We start from the raw sequence: 14,971 nt of genomic DNA, 5'->3' as shown, positions 1-14,971 counted from the left end.
TCTTCACAAACAAATTTACGAGCATTTCAAATTCTTACACTTGAGAAAGGCAAAATGGAAATTGATTGTTTAATTTTAAATATTATTATAAATCAAAATAAAGTTTCAATTCAATGAAAAAAAAAAAAAGGGACATATGAAGAGATAAGAGCTTAGTTTGTTTTTATATGTTATAATTAAAACAACACCGTTTTATTATTAGATTTGATACTCAATTTAATATATATCATATGGTTTTGGATTTAGTTTCAAATCGATTTTGTTTCCTTGAATAGGTGGAATTAGAATCATAATTGATCATTTTCCTCAAAATTAGAATCAAAACTTACTTGAGTTACCTTGGTTAATTAACTTTAAAATTGGTAATTTGTCATCTTGACATAAATATACATAATAGTTCTGTCTTGTTACAATTTCCCCATCTATGGAAAATTCTATCTTCTCTATATCCTCCCCAAAATCACAAACAATCATGTATAAAAATGAAAACTAATTAATCATATAGGCCATGGCATCACTACTATAGACTATGAAAAAATATCCCTACCCTCAAGGCATGAAGCTGTCACTCATGCTTAAAGTAAAAAATTATACCTATTGACATCTGGTAACATCCCCAGACCACCATAGCAGTCGTCCGTACTATTGCTGTTTTGTGATGGTTGTACGGACGCCTCCGCCGAATAGGGATGGATTCCCATGTGAGTAATGTTGTTGGACGGACCATCATTTGCTTCGTCAGCCTGTCTATATGAAGAAGCACCATGCATGGGCAATGCCATGAGGTTGTATGCTTCTTGTTGTTCCTTGTGTTTAAGTTGTTCTATTAGCAGCGCCAAAGACGCTTCTTCCTCGTCTCTAGCTGGCGGCATAGCTTGAGTTTGATAGTTGTATGAGCAGTTGTGGTTCATATAATTTCGTTGTTCATATGATGATGATGGTTCGGCTTCTAATCTACCCAGTTTTTCCACCTTCTTAATGGAGAAATACTGCCCCTCAAATAGAAAAAAATTCATTGTTAAACACAGGTTAAAGATTACACAGTAAAAAAGAGAAGCACCCAAAAAAGAGATATACAACGGTTGATGCTAATAAGGCTAATGTTCCATGCATTGCAGGTGGGGTTTATCTTACAAAAAGCTGCAGAATTGGTGCTCATCCTAGCTGTTTATTAAAAGGGCAGATGTAGAATTGTGTTACCAACACATCATCTGCTACATGTAAATAGAACAGTCAAATTTTTTGTCCATTTTAGAGCTGTTTCTTTTTGTCATTTTGTGTTCACATTCTGCCAAAGAATTTCGTCATCAATACAGAAGAGGTCAAGAGGACTATTGCCGCCCACTTGAACAAACGTTTTAACCGTTCTAGCATTTTCATAATGCAACTTTAATTGTCAAACAAATCTGAATAGTATGGTAATAAGGAAGATTAACTCACGAGGTTCTTGCTCTCATCCTCGTAAAGAGTGAGGGAATCTCCTATCTGTAGCCTGTTTTGCTTTACAAAATCTCCTGTAGATTGAAAAAGAGAAAATTCTGAGCTTGAAAAAATTGAGAAATTCTAGATATGAACTTCCCTCATTAAGTGGGACTTACCTGTATTTTCAAGAACATACATTCTGCTTTTATTATTAGACCAGTACCTGCGTTTAACAACAGACAAAACTCTATCATCAAGTAGCAGTTTCAAAGACAAATCAAATGAAGAAAAAACAAAAGTTGATATAGATGGTACCCACTTGAACTTAAGAGTCCAGAATTGCTCAGAGAAGGCATCTCTCATCACTACTTGAATTCCTTCTTTATCAGAGAGGCTTGGAAGATTCTCCTCAGCTTCTCTCTGGATTAACAATGCAAAGAATGAACACATTAGATGACTATATTGTAATGAAACAGTGATAAAAATAATTGCTATTGTTAAAAGAGTAGTAATAATCTTTCCTTTTACTTTTTGCTTCATTTTGTGTGCAAGAATCGAGAAGTCAGAAGGGGGGTTATTCAGCAGACTGGATCATAACTATGATGTGGTGTGGTGATCAATAAAACAAATCAAATGAAAGAAGATGGTTGGCTCGTTAGTGTACTTCTTTTCTCTTATCATCTTTTCTCGGAATGGAAACCAGAATATAGCGAAAAACAAGACCAAAACAAGAAATATTTGACTACACAAACAACGGCCGGCCCTAAAACACACCTAAATTGATTGTAAAAACCACACCTTTGGAAGAACAATCCTTCCAAGAGACCCCACATCACTGTTTTTTAATTCCTTCCTCAGCAACACTCTCAATCTCTGCATGAAAATTCAAATTAATTTCCCATTGAAGAACATGATAACTAACAAAAATTGAGATCTCCAAGTAAGATCTTTCACAAACTCACTTTGTTATCTGGAGTGCAGAAGTTATACAGATCTCTGTTAGTTTTGGTGTTGTTATTGGTGTCAGCACCATACAATGCAAGTCTCCTTGCATCCATATGAGTTGAGGGAGACACAACTGAAGAACCTCCTGAAGAAGCATTTCTCTGCAAGCTGAGACTCCTCTGGCGTGCTAGTTTTCTCTTAATCCTAGCAATCTTAGTCCTTTGTGCATCTAAACTCCCTCTTTGTTGCTCCTTCATCACCCCATTATTTGGTTGCCAAGAGCACGATCCCGCAGATACCTCATTAGCAGCTCCAATTTCGATCCTGTTTTGTCCATACCACACAGGATACACAGGATATGCAGCAAAAGATTGAGTGGCTGCCTGTTCTGGAGGGTATGGGCAGGAAAATTGCATGCTTTGATGAAAGGGTTGCAAACACTGAGGTGGTAAGAAGTACTGTGGTAGTGTTGCAGGCAATGTTGGACGGAAGTTCACCTGTTCAGAGTTAGATAACTGAGAATTTTGAGAAGCTATGTTTGTTTGTCTCATGTTCATGATGGCCGAAGTGGCTGTGGTGCTAGGTTGTGAAGAAAAGTTGTTAGCCATTTATATAAATGCCGCAATGGCTGTGTTTTGGGTTGGGGGTGTTGGTGATCAAAGAAGTGTTGGATAGAGCAGAAGTGTGTCTGTCTGAGTGTATAAGGAGTACTAGCAGCATATGTAGTGAGTGCAAGTCTGGTTGAAGAAGGTCGTGGTGGTGCAAGATGTTGCCAGTGCAGAGAGCCCAGGTGTCCAAAAAGCAAGCGAAACGCGTCAAGTGGTGCAGAAGAGCCGGTGTAGAGAGAGAAAAAGCCATGGAATGGTAAAAAAAAACTGAGCAAATTAAAGTGAGAAGCTGTAAGTGAAGTGAACAAATGAGGAGAAAGAGTGGGTTAGACCAATGGTGAGGCGTTGGTGACAAATGGTGGGAGGTCGGTGGCTTCGGGATACCCATCTGCCCAGTAAGAGAAGGAGATATAGTTGGCTTCAAAAACTTGGCGCCACCCTCCCCTTAAATGTGGCAGGCTTGGGCTCATCTTGCACAGAACACCATGCACCTAAAGCCTCATCCCATTAACTCATTCTAGCCTCTAACACACAACACAAAGTTAATATGAGAAATTATATGCCACTGCTTATTTCTTCAAAATCTGCCTCTCATACTAAACAGACAACAAGGTAATATCAAAGGTTATTTTATTGGTTTAAGCTGTTTTAAGATTGTTTTTTATGTTTTTATTTAAGCGTTTGATTGTAATTTAGATTTTTTATTATAAGTTTACGTAATGTATGGAATGTGAGTAAAAGGTTGAAGTAATGTTTGGAATGTGAGTAAAAAGAACAGCTGAAACCCAAGAAGATGAAACTGGTTGTGCCTCTGCTCTATGGCATTGCCATTTTGATGCCTTGTTAGGTATCAGTTTGGCCATTCCTCCAGGATCAAAGTCACCCTGCATCAAAACTCTTTCTTTTAGCAAACTAAATAAAATGCCTTGCATAAACAAAGGGAACACAGCGTATAATATTCTATTACTGATAAAAAAAAAAAATTAAGTACTTTATACTAAACTGTGTACAAATAATTCCCTAGTGGAATCACAGGCCTCTCCTTTTCCCTAAAACTGAGAAGAGAGGAAGGCAGGAGCACAAACATAAAAAATTTTAAACAACAGTTGTTTACTCAATCTTCTGCAGTGAGATGTTGAAGACTTTAATTATGAATTGGCAGAAATTATACCCAGTAAATGACATGTTCAGGTAGAAAAATCTCACCTCAGATGCATGTGATTTAAGTTCCTTGCTTCTCATTGTTTCCAGCAGGTGAACCACTAATCAAAGTTGCTAAAAACTGCATAATATAGAAGAGAAATTGTAAGTTCACTTATTTACCTATGCTATATATGCATTACAACTGCAGCCTGCAAAAGAGAAATCACCATGTATCATATATCATACTCTTACAAGCTATAATGAAAAACAAAATAATGATTTTATGAAAACTTGTCTGCTTAGAAAATTTGAATTCAGAGACAGAAAACATAACAATTCCAACATCAAAGCATTTGTTAGTGGAACATTATCATTGTGTAACATAGAAATTATCAAAATTGCACCATAATTTCCCTGCATCCCATGGCGCTACTTCATTAACATAATTAGAACATCCAGACCACTATATCAATAAAAAAAGAAAACACTGATCATGATCAAACTAAGGTTTTGTCTTTCCCTCTGGACGACAGACCTAGAAGATTTTATCACTGTCTTATTTCGAAAACAACAATCCAATATTTTTTATATGCTTTAGGAGACCATATAGGTTAATTCCATTCATAAGAGTTGAACAAATATATCTTCAGTTTGTACAGTAACTAGAATAGCTTCGTATATCACAAAGTTAGCTCCTAGTGAATAAATATACTCAAAAGGAAGAAAATTTGGAGTCAACTATTGCTCAGCTGATTACAGTTTTCTCCTCAGGTAGTGCCAAAAGGAAAAATAATTACACAAGGCATATTTGGTACATTAGTATCAATTAGTATGCTGTCAACAGTAAATACAATTTAAGTTAAAAACCTCTAGATAAAGAAAGCAAAGACCAGTCGCTTTAGTGCCAATTTGAAATATAAACCATTAAGTATCAAAATCAACCCATCAAGGAAGAAAAAGATGTTAGCAATTTTTTTTTCTTGCAAAAAAAAAAAAAGCCATGAAACATAGGTTTTTCATTAAGTACTTACAGTGGACAAAAGAAACAGTTAAAACACAAAAAAGGGTTGGTTGGAAACAGAAAGAAAATGAAAATTTCTTTAACTTTTGATCAAATATATAACTATCTTCATGTATGAATTAAATATAAGATTTATAAGAATCTGGACTTTGATGGAAGGATAGAGATAGAATCTACCAACAAGAATTTATTAACCATTATAAGGTAAGTAGCAGCAATCATTTAAAAAATCTATATGATGCATACAAGAGAACTTGATAATATAAAAGTTACATAACTGTCTAACTAAGTGAAAAGGAAAGAAACAAAATATTTTGATAGCGATGACTATCATAAAAGCAACTTGCTTTACTGATATGCAACTGAAATTGACAAAACCTGCAAAAGAGATGCCTGGCTTATTGAGCAACTCAGAAATTCTGTGTTTGTAGAGGTATAATAAGTAAAAATCTGTGGAGGAGGTTATGAGAAGAAAAGAAAAGCTTTGTAATGGCTACAGGCAATAAAAGTAGTGATGGATGGATTTGTGAAGAGACTCTTGCATCACTTATAGATCGGTAAAGATGATCTGCATGCTACAGACCAGCCTGGGTTATAACACCTGCCTAAGTGGGATCAATAGCTGTCAATGACTAAGAAGAAACGCAGATCACGTTGAGCCACGGAACTTTTGCTCTGTAAAGACAATATGAGTAAGGCAGAATCAATTTATCATGCACATCCGTTGTTGTTACTCGTACTTTGGAAACTGAAATTACAGAGTCATTTCTTGGAAAGCATAAATTGACAAACAAATCCTGCATTCAAGAAACAAACGGAGTCCACCAAACCTCGACCTTCTAGAAGCATCAAATTAGGCAGAAGCCATGGCAGGAGCTCATTCATCTAAAATTAGTTCAACAAAATCCAATTCTTTCAAGAGTTCTGGATTATACAAAGAAATAAGAACTTTTAAATTATAACTAAAATACCAGAATTGTGGTAAGGATCACCATCTCATCAATGCCGGAGGATCATTTGCGAAAGTGTTAAAGTTATATCATTTTTTCCTTTTCACCAGCATCTATAACCAATACACCAACATTAACAAATCACTATGTGATTTGGACAGTCATATCAAACTTAAAGCCATAGCAGTCAACAAACAGAATTTCTAGACTACATTCAAAAAAAAAAAAAAACCTTAAATTTAATTCTGGTTTTCCAAATTAATTGGCTTTCTTGATTATGCAATGTAATTGTGATAATAATCTGATTTTCCTTTAGGATCATACTTAGGATAGAATAGTGCTGCTTGAATTCTAGGTTCTGTTTGCTTCAAAACAGCAACAATGTTGAACCAAACAGAAGTTGGGCAGACAAAAATGATGGTGATGGCAATGGCAACAGCCATGATGATGACAAAAGTCAATTAACAGATTACTGACTGCAAGCGTAGAATTTTACTTACAGTCTAAACTGAAACTTTACCAAATTTATATTAGCTACGGCATATGCAAATTTCAACATGATTTGAGACACAATGTAATCTAAAAGGGATTGCCGAGGAGAAGAGATTTGCCTACTAATAGCCATATCTAGACCCAACCCTCAAGTTTACACAAGAAACTCCAATCCACCTTGATAATGCTAGCAGGCTGCATATAACATTACAAAAAGGACTCCTAGTTAGTACTGAACAGAAATTGCAATACTAATTATACGAGTCAGTGATTTCTAGATGGTGAATATAGAAATAATTGCTGGAAATATAATTGAATACATCGAATTCGTCTTCTTCTCCTTCTTAATTTTAATAACTTCAAAGACTAAATATCCTAAACTATCCTGGAATGCAAAACAATTAACATATTATGCTGAGTTTGAACTTATGTTCAATATTTAATCGTTTTTCCTTCTAAAACAAATCCACCAACGGTGCATTTGGAGTAACTTAAATGTATATCCATGAGAAAAAATTTGTCCCAGTTTCCTGGAAAAACATCCTCCAATTGTTATATCATTTAATTAGAGACATTGAAGAAAATCCTTGTCAAATCCCAGCAAACGCATAATGTTTAACTGCATTTAGTCAAGCGATAACGACCCAACAAGCGATAACTGCATTCACCGTGATTCCAGATACCTAATTAATTGATCATGAAGGTATAAAACTCAGCACATATAATGCAGTAAATCTCGAAAAAAATATAAATTACAGCTTCCATTTCTTTCTTCAACATCAAAATGTGCAGTTATTACTTCAAACCAATCTGACTAAACGCTTTTATTTATTAAAAGTATGCACTCCTCAAGTCTACTTGTATATATGATACATATTATAAAACAGGTTTACCGAAAACAAACCAACAAGAAAAAGGAAGTTTTGGGATTCTTACCTAACCTAAACTGGTGGCCATAAAAACTTCTCCAACTTCACTTGGTTTGTGTAACGTACTCTTCCAGTCTATAACACCATGCCATAATAGGCAGAAGCTTTACACTTGTCCACACAAAACTCTAGAAATCAAACATGTGATGAGTCAGGGTCAGGGAAAAGGGCCCTGGAATTAACGGATCAACCCAAACAAACTTATCCGCCGTAATGGATATATATTAGTCAAGTAGTCCAAACAACCTCTGTACAATAATTAGAGTCTATTCTCTTCTCAGCTAATAATCTACCGCAATTTACCAAAATTTAATGCGATTAACATTTTGAAATTAAATTAATCAATGATAATAGTAAGTTAATGTATTTTTTAATTTACTAATCTCGTTATTTTACTAGATTTTGTTGGATAGTCCGTGGGTTCTAATTATTTGTTCCAGGTAAAGAATTACCAAAAAGACCAATCTAAGTGAATAGTAGATTGCGTTGTCTTATTGGATGCATAAATCACATTTCTCACCCAAAATTGAATTTTTACTGTAGAATTATGCCGTCAGAAAATTAAATTATTATCATTATGACCCAAAAATAGCAAAATTACTGTATCCCCATCAATCATCAAATTTGTATCAATATTTTCTTGCTTCTCACCACCTTTATTATCACTATCATAGTTTCACCCACTAATCACAATAGATAGAGTCTTTAAGTCTATATGTGTGTTGACAGATCATTTGTGAGGTTCATGAAACAATCAATAAGTTGTGATTGTTTAGAATATCAACAAGGTTTTTAAAATTGTAGAGACTGAGTTGTAAATTTTTAAATTTGTAAAAGAGTTAAATTGTGATGTTTAAAATATAAAGGTGAAATTTACAAAGAAGCTTTTAAAATTTTTTCAAAATTTTTGGACGACTAAATTATTAATTTATCCTTAAAGCATTATCAAAGTTTTATTTTGAGTGAAAAAAGTGTAATACATGCAATAAGGGGGTGAAAAATATATTTTTTCCAAATCTTGGGTGGGAAAGTGAACTATCAAATATTACTAAACGATAAAAGAACACGTGTTGACTAGCTATACCACCCAAAAAGGAGGCAAACAACGTACTCGCCACGTGGCGAAATACTCCACGCGTTTATCTAATAGGTTGCCACCTTCTTCATAGTTTACACTTTATTACCATGCCATGCTACGCTGCCATTACCAGATTTCAAAGAGCAGGGCAAAACACAGAAGAGAAATACTCAACATTCGTATTCGGACTAACCATGACTTCCATCTCCATAACCAAGGGCGGCATCTTCAACCTCTCTAAAGGTTTCCCGAAAACCTCTTCTCTTTCTCTATCTACTCGCAGAGTCTCCCGCGTCTGCTTCTCTTCTCCTTCCTTAAATTATAACTACAATCATGAGGTAAATATTTAGAGGCCATTCACCTTCTTTTTTTAATAATTTTTAGTGATTAATTGTTTTCTTTATTGATTCTTCAACTTCAGGGCCGAGATTCAGTGGAAAGGGCCAGAGACTCGAGGGCTGATATGCCCTACGAGTCAAGGCAAACAATGAATGAGACTGATGAAGCAAAGGAAGCTCTGAAAGACGCAACGGAAAGATCTAAACAACGTGCACAGGAAATGAAGGAGAGAGCAAAAGAGTACGGGCAAGAAGCTAAAGAGAAGGCCAAAGAAGGAACTTACAGAGCCGAGGATACTGCAAACAGCGCTAAAGAGAAGGCAAAAGGGTATGCAGAAGAAACCAAAGACAAGGCTAAAGAAGGAACTTATAAAGCAGCTGAGACTGCACAGAGCGCGAAAGAGAAGGCAAAGGAGTACGCCAATGAGACAAAAGACAAAGCCAAAGAAGGGACGGAAAAAGCAGCGGAGAGTGCAGATTACACAAAAGAGAAAGCAAAAGACGACGCGCAAGGGGTGAAGAAGAAGACCGGAGAGGCTACAGAGACGGTGGTGGAGAAGACCAAGGTTGGAACAATCAAGGCGGCGGAGACGATGCAGAATATAGGAGAAAAAACAAAAGAAGCAATGCAAGGCGCATGGGGCGCCGCCAAAAAGACTACACAGAAGATTAAAGAGGCTGTAGTTGGCAAAGACGACGACGACGACGACGACATTTATAAAGAGAAGAAAGTAGATGAAAATGTTGATGATTTGAGGAGACGAGCAGGAGGATATGATGAGAATAAGAAGAAGAAATATTAATTAAATGTTTTGTTTTGTTAATTAGCTGCAAATAAGTTGGAGGTGGGTTTGGTGCAACTCACGACATGGTAGATGATACTACTTTTGTTCTTATTTTCAAGTTAAATAATAATAATTTTACTTGTTCGTTTTTACAATATTTATGTAAAGATTGAAAGATTAATAATATTTAGGCCAAAAGACTATTTCCCACCCACGTTTTGATATGATTCCAAAGTCCTGCAAGGTTCAAAATACTTAAAGCCTTCCTCGTTAGTAAACTCTTACTCTATAGTTAATTGAAGTTAAAATTTGTCTGTTATAGGTACGAATAAAATTGTTATTATATTAATAATATTAAAAATATATAAAATTTATTATATTTTCTCTCTTAATTTTTTAAACTGATATTTTATTTCTATTTAAAGTTTTCTTATTTTAAAAAGTCATATTTTTACCCCCAAATCCTAGGCTAAGATCTTTTTCCCTTTCGGTTACCATTTTTGGTATCGACGACTTCTCTTCTCCACTCTAAACTATTAATTGATGCACGAGAAGCATTATAGAGTGAATTTCTTCGTTTTTGATAAAAAGATCTATTCTAAATTGCTTTCTATGCAATCAATCAACGGTTTAGAGTGAAGAAAGGAGATCATTGGTGTTGGAGATGGTGGCTAGAGAGGTGAAAAAAAATTTGGAGATTGGGGAATGTGACTTTTCAAAGTCAAAAAACTTGATGCAAAAGTAAAGTTGTTAGTTTTAAAAACTAAGGGGGAAAATATAATTAATTTTATATTGTTTTAATATTATTAGTAAAAAAATGATTTTACGTTTACCTCTAATAGAAAATTCTAACCATAATTTAGCTATAAGTGGAATTTTGAGTTTTTCAAACTTTACGAGTTTGACTTCGAGAATACATTAAAACTTGGGTGAGAAAAAGTCCTTTGGCTTAATATTTATAGTTAGACTATTTAGAGTATATTTTTTAAGGACATAATTTGGTATTGTTATTTTATTTTAATTCAAAATTATTTAATTATATAATAATATATTATTTATAAATGAAATTACATCTTAAAATGTGTAGAGATAGTTTTATTGTTATATATATTATAAGTAATGTTATGTATGCATAATTTTTAATATGTAATTAGAAATGTAAATGATATTTTATCATATGAGTAGATATTGTCATTTAATGATGTAATTAATTGTATACTCAAAAATATGTATATAGTTTTATTATTATATGAATAAAGCTATGTGTACAGATAAATTATTAAAATTATTTGTACAAATTGAAGTAAATATTTGTGATTGAATAATATAATTATTTATTTTTTTCTTACTTTAAAATTCGCTAATCAAATAAGATAAGATTGTACTGTTATAATATTTGGATGATTAAATTTAATAAAAATCATACGTATATATATTTTTATTACATAATTAGATATAATATGATAAAATAATAATTTACATATAATGTGCTTATTTAATAAAAAAATTATATACACAAATAATGATGTGTCAATATATATTAGATATTAATTTATTTTTAATTATCTAATTATATAATGGTATATTATTTTATATATATATAATTATACACATAACATATAATTGTATAAAAAGAAAATTGTAGACACATGGCATTACTTGTAATTTTAACATGAAAATGTCAATTCGTTAATAATGGATTCTACAACTAAAAATGGACCAAGTGAAGCCCAGTAGACATAGGGAGGCCCACACATGGCAGACAAAAGTCTTATACAAACTGGGAAATAAGTAGGGGATGGTCCAGAATCCGCACGAGGAGGATGATCATGATGATGATCAAACGCAATAATAAAAAATAAATAATAATAAAGGGAGGGACTAGGGAGTGGAGTACCTATAAAGAATAATGGAGCAGAGATACACTGTAGCAAATAGAAAGGGAGAGTTAGGGAACCGGAAGCGTTTGTCCACAAAGTGGTGGCTGTAGGAGCAGTTGTAACCCCTAACGGACAAGGTCACGGTCACGGTCACCGTCGTCACCCCACTTCACTTACGTTGCTTCCGGGCACTAGCCAGTCCCCCTACTTTTTCATACTTTAATTTTTAACTCAACATTCTACTTTATGTATTTCTCCAGCTGATGTTATTTCCGCACTCACTTCCCATTGTTTTATCTCCCCAAACTACCCTTCTGTTACCACAAATGTCCACCATTAAATTTATTCATTTTGCCATTTGGTCATGGCTTGAAATGAAGCACATCCATTAATGTTAATTAAATCAGGTATTATATTATGTATAAAAATTTTAATTTTATGTATTATATATCATATATTATATGGTATTATAAATTATATATTTTAAAAATAAAATTATATAAAAAATTTTAGTTGATACATCATTATTTTAAAAAATATTATATATTTTAAAAAATTTAAAATATTATATGTATATTTTTATTATATTATTATTTATCTAAAAATATGAATCCATCTCATTTGATAATATGGATATATGATAAGACTTTGCAATTGAAAGAAATTAAACTATTTCTATGTCACTAAAATTTAAAATAGTTTCGGCAAATATTGTGGAGGGGGGTTAAAATGGTCTGTTTATAATATGGATGGGTGTGAACATCAAGGAAGACGAAGCGGAGTTCAACGGTAGGAAGAGAGTGAAAAATAATTTAAGAAAGAATTAAAAAGAAGAAACAAAAAGAAAGAGAATAGAAACCAAGACAGAAATTTTAGTAAGTGGAATGAGAGAGAAAAGACAAATAAAAAGTGAAACAAGCTGAGTTCTGACACAGCCCACCACCCCCATTGACCACCGCCACGCCACCCTTGTTTGGCCACAGCAGCCGCCTCTGTTATACCTCTTCCACTGTTTCTATTAGATCTCTCCATCTTTATATTTTTCTTTGGTCTTCACCACTTATTACTTAAATATTTATTTTATTATGTTGAGGGTTCATGGGCAGAAGAGAAGAGTGAGATACAGTGAAATCTTTCTCGAGTTGGCTCTTTCATGATGTATTTGGTGTTCTGATCAAGAAACTGAACTGGGGTTCTTTGATTCTTGTTTCATGTTTCCTCTGGCTTGCTGTGAGATGGGACTGAACCTGAACTGAACCTTTTTATTATAATTAACTGTACTGTACTTTTACCGAACCAAAATCCATCCCCCCCTGTAACTCTCTATTATTTCTGCATACCAGATTGAGACCTCTCCTCTGCGGACTTTGCCCACGCCCGACACCCGTACACCACCACCCTCTTTGAATTAATATCTCTCACTGTAGATATTATCTTGTATGCATCTGTGTGTCATAGGAAGATAGTATTTTTCTGAGAATCTAGAGAGATTTTGGAGTATTGGTTGTTATTTTGGTGCTTTGTGAAAGTTTGCATAATTGAGACACCTTCGTTTTGGTTTTGTTGTGGGTTTTTGAGATCGCATGCAAACAATTGCCGTTTGTTTGCAGTTTGTGCAGATTCTCAACGCACGTTGAGTTTGAGTTCATTTCTAAACCAAAGCCTGCATGCTGCAAATCAATAGATAGAGGAAAATTCAATCTTGATTTTACAAAAGATGCAGCGGCAAGATAGAGGAGGGAGTGAAGAGAAGAAGCCGGTACAGAATCAACAAGATCGGAGACTGAAGGTGATACAAGGAGAGAATTCACAACAACTGCAGCAGCAGCAGCCCCAGAAGTGTCCTCGTTGCGAGTCTCTAAATACAAAGTTTTGTTATTACAATAACTACAGCCTCTCTCAGCCTCGTTATTTCTGCAAGACTTGTAGAAGGTACTGGACTCAAGGTGGAACCCTAAGGAACGTTCCTGTGGGAGGAGGTTGCAGGAAAGGAAAGCGCACAAAAACCTCCTCTTCCGGTGAAAATTCAAGATCTTCTCACCCACACCCATCTCCACCTTCTCAAAATATTCTCTCTTCCAGTCCGGTTGTTACAAGAAGGGCTAACGAATCTAGTAATAATTTGGCTACGCCTTCTTCAATTTCTTCCATGGGATCTTACTTTCCAGGTGGTGGGTTCTTGTCTTCTTTAGCAGCAATTCAACCTTTGAGCCAACCACAATCTTTTAATCAGAATCTGAATCCAGCTCTAAGTGTTGGTGTTGGTGATCATACGGGAGGGTCTTCAAATTTGGGTATTTTGCAGGGATATGGCGTCCCTTTTGCGCAACCAACACAATTTTACCAGATAGGTAATAGAGAGAAGAGCGTAAATCCCATTTATCATCCGCCTGAAGAGAGCTTGATTCACTCTGCAAGACCTCCAAGTTCGTCCCAACATGATTGGCATCAAAGCTTCATCAACAATACTAACCCTAATGCTGCAGATACGGCTTTGTGGAGTATCAGCACCAGCAGCAGCCCCCACACTAATGCCAACAGTAACAATACTGGCCCTGTTTCTGGTTCTCTGAACCGGAATCAATGGCCTGATCTTCCAGGTTATGGCTCTCCTCCTTGATTAATCTCAGCTTCATATATAAAGTATCTTGCAGCTCCCTCCAATCTCCAAAGAATGGACAGAAGCATAAATTCTCTTGAGGAATTTTTTCCATTGTTATACAGAAAAAAACAACCTCAAATCTCTATAAAGATTTCACATTTGTGTTTGTATTGATATCTATGGAAGAAGAAAAGCAGCAATGGCTTTGCTTATTATAGAGATTTTCTGGGTTGAAAATTATGAAGATTAGCTTTGCTGTTTTAGAAATTCTGATTAAACTTAATAAGTTGTATGTTTTGGTGAACTTTGATTTTCTTAATTTATTTCTGCTTTTTATTGTACATGAATATTAATTTTCCATCAAAAAGAAATGTAGTTTAATTATCTATGGTTTGTTTTGCAAAGAATTGAAAGCTAGTATTATTGTAAAAGAGGTGAAGAAGAATAGGTAAACAAGAGTGCATGGGATAGTGGAGCTAATAGTTCCCCTTCGTTGCATGTGGGCGACTGACATCTACTCATCTTTAATGTTCATCACTTTACCTTTCTTCACTCCATCCGAAAAGCTTTGATCTAAAATTTACTCATTCTTTTTTTTATCCCTTTCTATTCTATTCACCTTGATGCATTCATCCATGCCCATGCATTCATCTATTTAGTTCAATTTATGCTGTTTGAGGTTGACGTAAAGGATCAAATGGCTTATGCTGAGCTGCATTGCATGGTTTTACATGGTTTTGGTTTGAGTTGATTAGGAGGGAAGCATACCTAAAGCGGA

General features: G+C 34.6%; 3 protein-coding genes across 8 annotated transcripts; 2 read left to right on the top strand and 1 right to left on the bottom strand.

Annotated features, from left to right (window-relative positions):
* Nucleotides 1-336: 336 nt before the first annotated feature.
* Nucleotides 337-7,720, bottom strand: LOC123217955 (B3 domain-containing transcription factor LEC2). Of its 6 annotated transcripts, none has more exons than XM_044639056.1 (9): nucleotides 7,518-7,720; nucleotides 6,610-6,776; nucleotides 4,182-4,257; nucleotides 2,385-3,859; nucleotides 2,221-2,295; nucleotides 1,742-1,842; nucleotides 1,599-1,645; nucleotides 1,441-1,514; nucleotides 337-989 (listed from the first exon to the last, which is right to left on the bottom strand). In XM_044639056.1, exons 4-9 carry the CDS (start codon nucleotides 2,973-2,975, stop codon nucleotides 576-578), a joined length of 1,302 nt encoding a protein of 433 aa, XP_044494991.1. In that variant the 5' UTR covers nucleotides 2,976-3,859; nucleotides 4,182-4,257; nucleotides 6,610-6,776; nucleotides 7,518-7,720; the 3' UTR covers nucleotides 337-575. The 6 variants fall into 6 exon arrangements, with proteins under 6 accessions (XP_044494991.1, XP_044494994.1, XP_044494990.1 ...); XM_044639059.1 differs by having other exon boundaries at nucleotides 6,705-6,776; XM_044639055.1 differs by lacking the exon at nucleotides 6,610-6,776 and adding an exon at nucleotides 6,111-6,202.
* Nucleotides 7,721-8,724: 1,004 nt separating this feature from the next.
* On the top strand, nucleotides 8,725-9,866 carry LOC123219573 (late embryogenesis abundant protein, group 3). The gene is made up of 2 exons (XM_044641579.1): nucleotides 8,725-8,926; nucleotides 9,010-9,866. The coding sequence occupies exons 1-2, from the start codon at nucleotides 8,783-8,785 to the stop codon at nucleotides 9,727-9,729; spliced, it is 864 nt and encodes a 287-aa protein (XP_044497514.1). The 5' UTR covers nucleotides 8,725-8,782; the 3' UTR covers nucleotides 9,730-9,866.
* Nucleotides 9,867-12,433: 2,567 nt separating this feature from the next.
* On the top strand, nucleotides 12,434-14,534 carry LOC123218144 (dof zinc finger protein DOF5.4-like). Its single transcript, XM_044639390.1, has one exon. The coding sequence runs from the start codon at nucleotides 13,309-13,311 to the stop codon at nucleotides 14,209-14,211; it is 903 nt and encodes a 300-aa protein (XP_044495325.1). The 5' UTR covers nucleotides 12,434-13,308; the 3' UTR covers nucleotides 14,212-14,534.
* Nucleotides 14,535-14,971: the final 437 nt, after the last annotated feature.

This window comes from Mangifera indica, chromosome 6 (genome assembly GCF_011075055.1).
Source record: "Mangifera indica cultivar Alphonso chromosome 6, CATAS_Mindica_2.1, whole genome shotgun sequence".
Lineage (NCBI taxonomy): Eukaryota > Viridiplantae > Streptophyta > Magnoliopsida > Sapindales > Anacardiaceae > Mangifera > Mangifera indica.
This window is presented reverse-complemented; position numbering and strand designations above follow the sequence as displayed.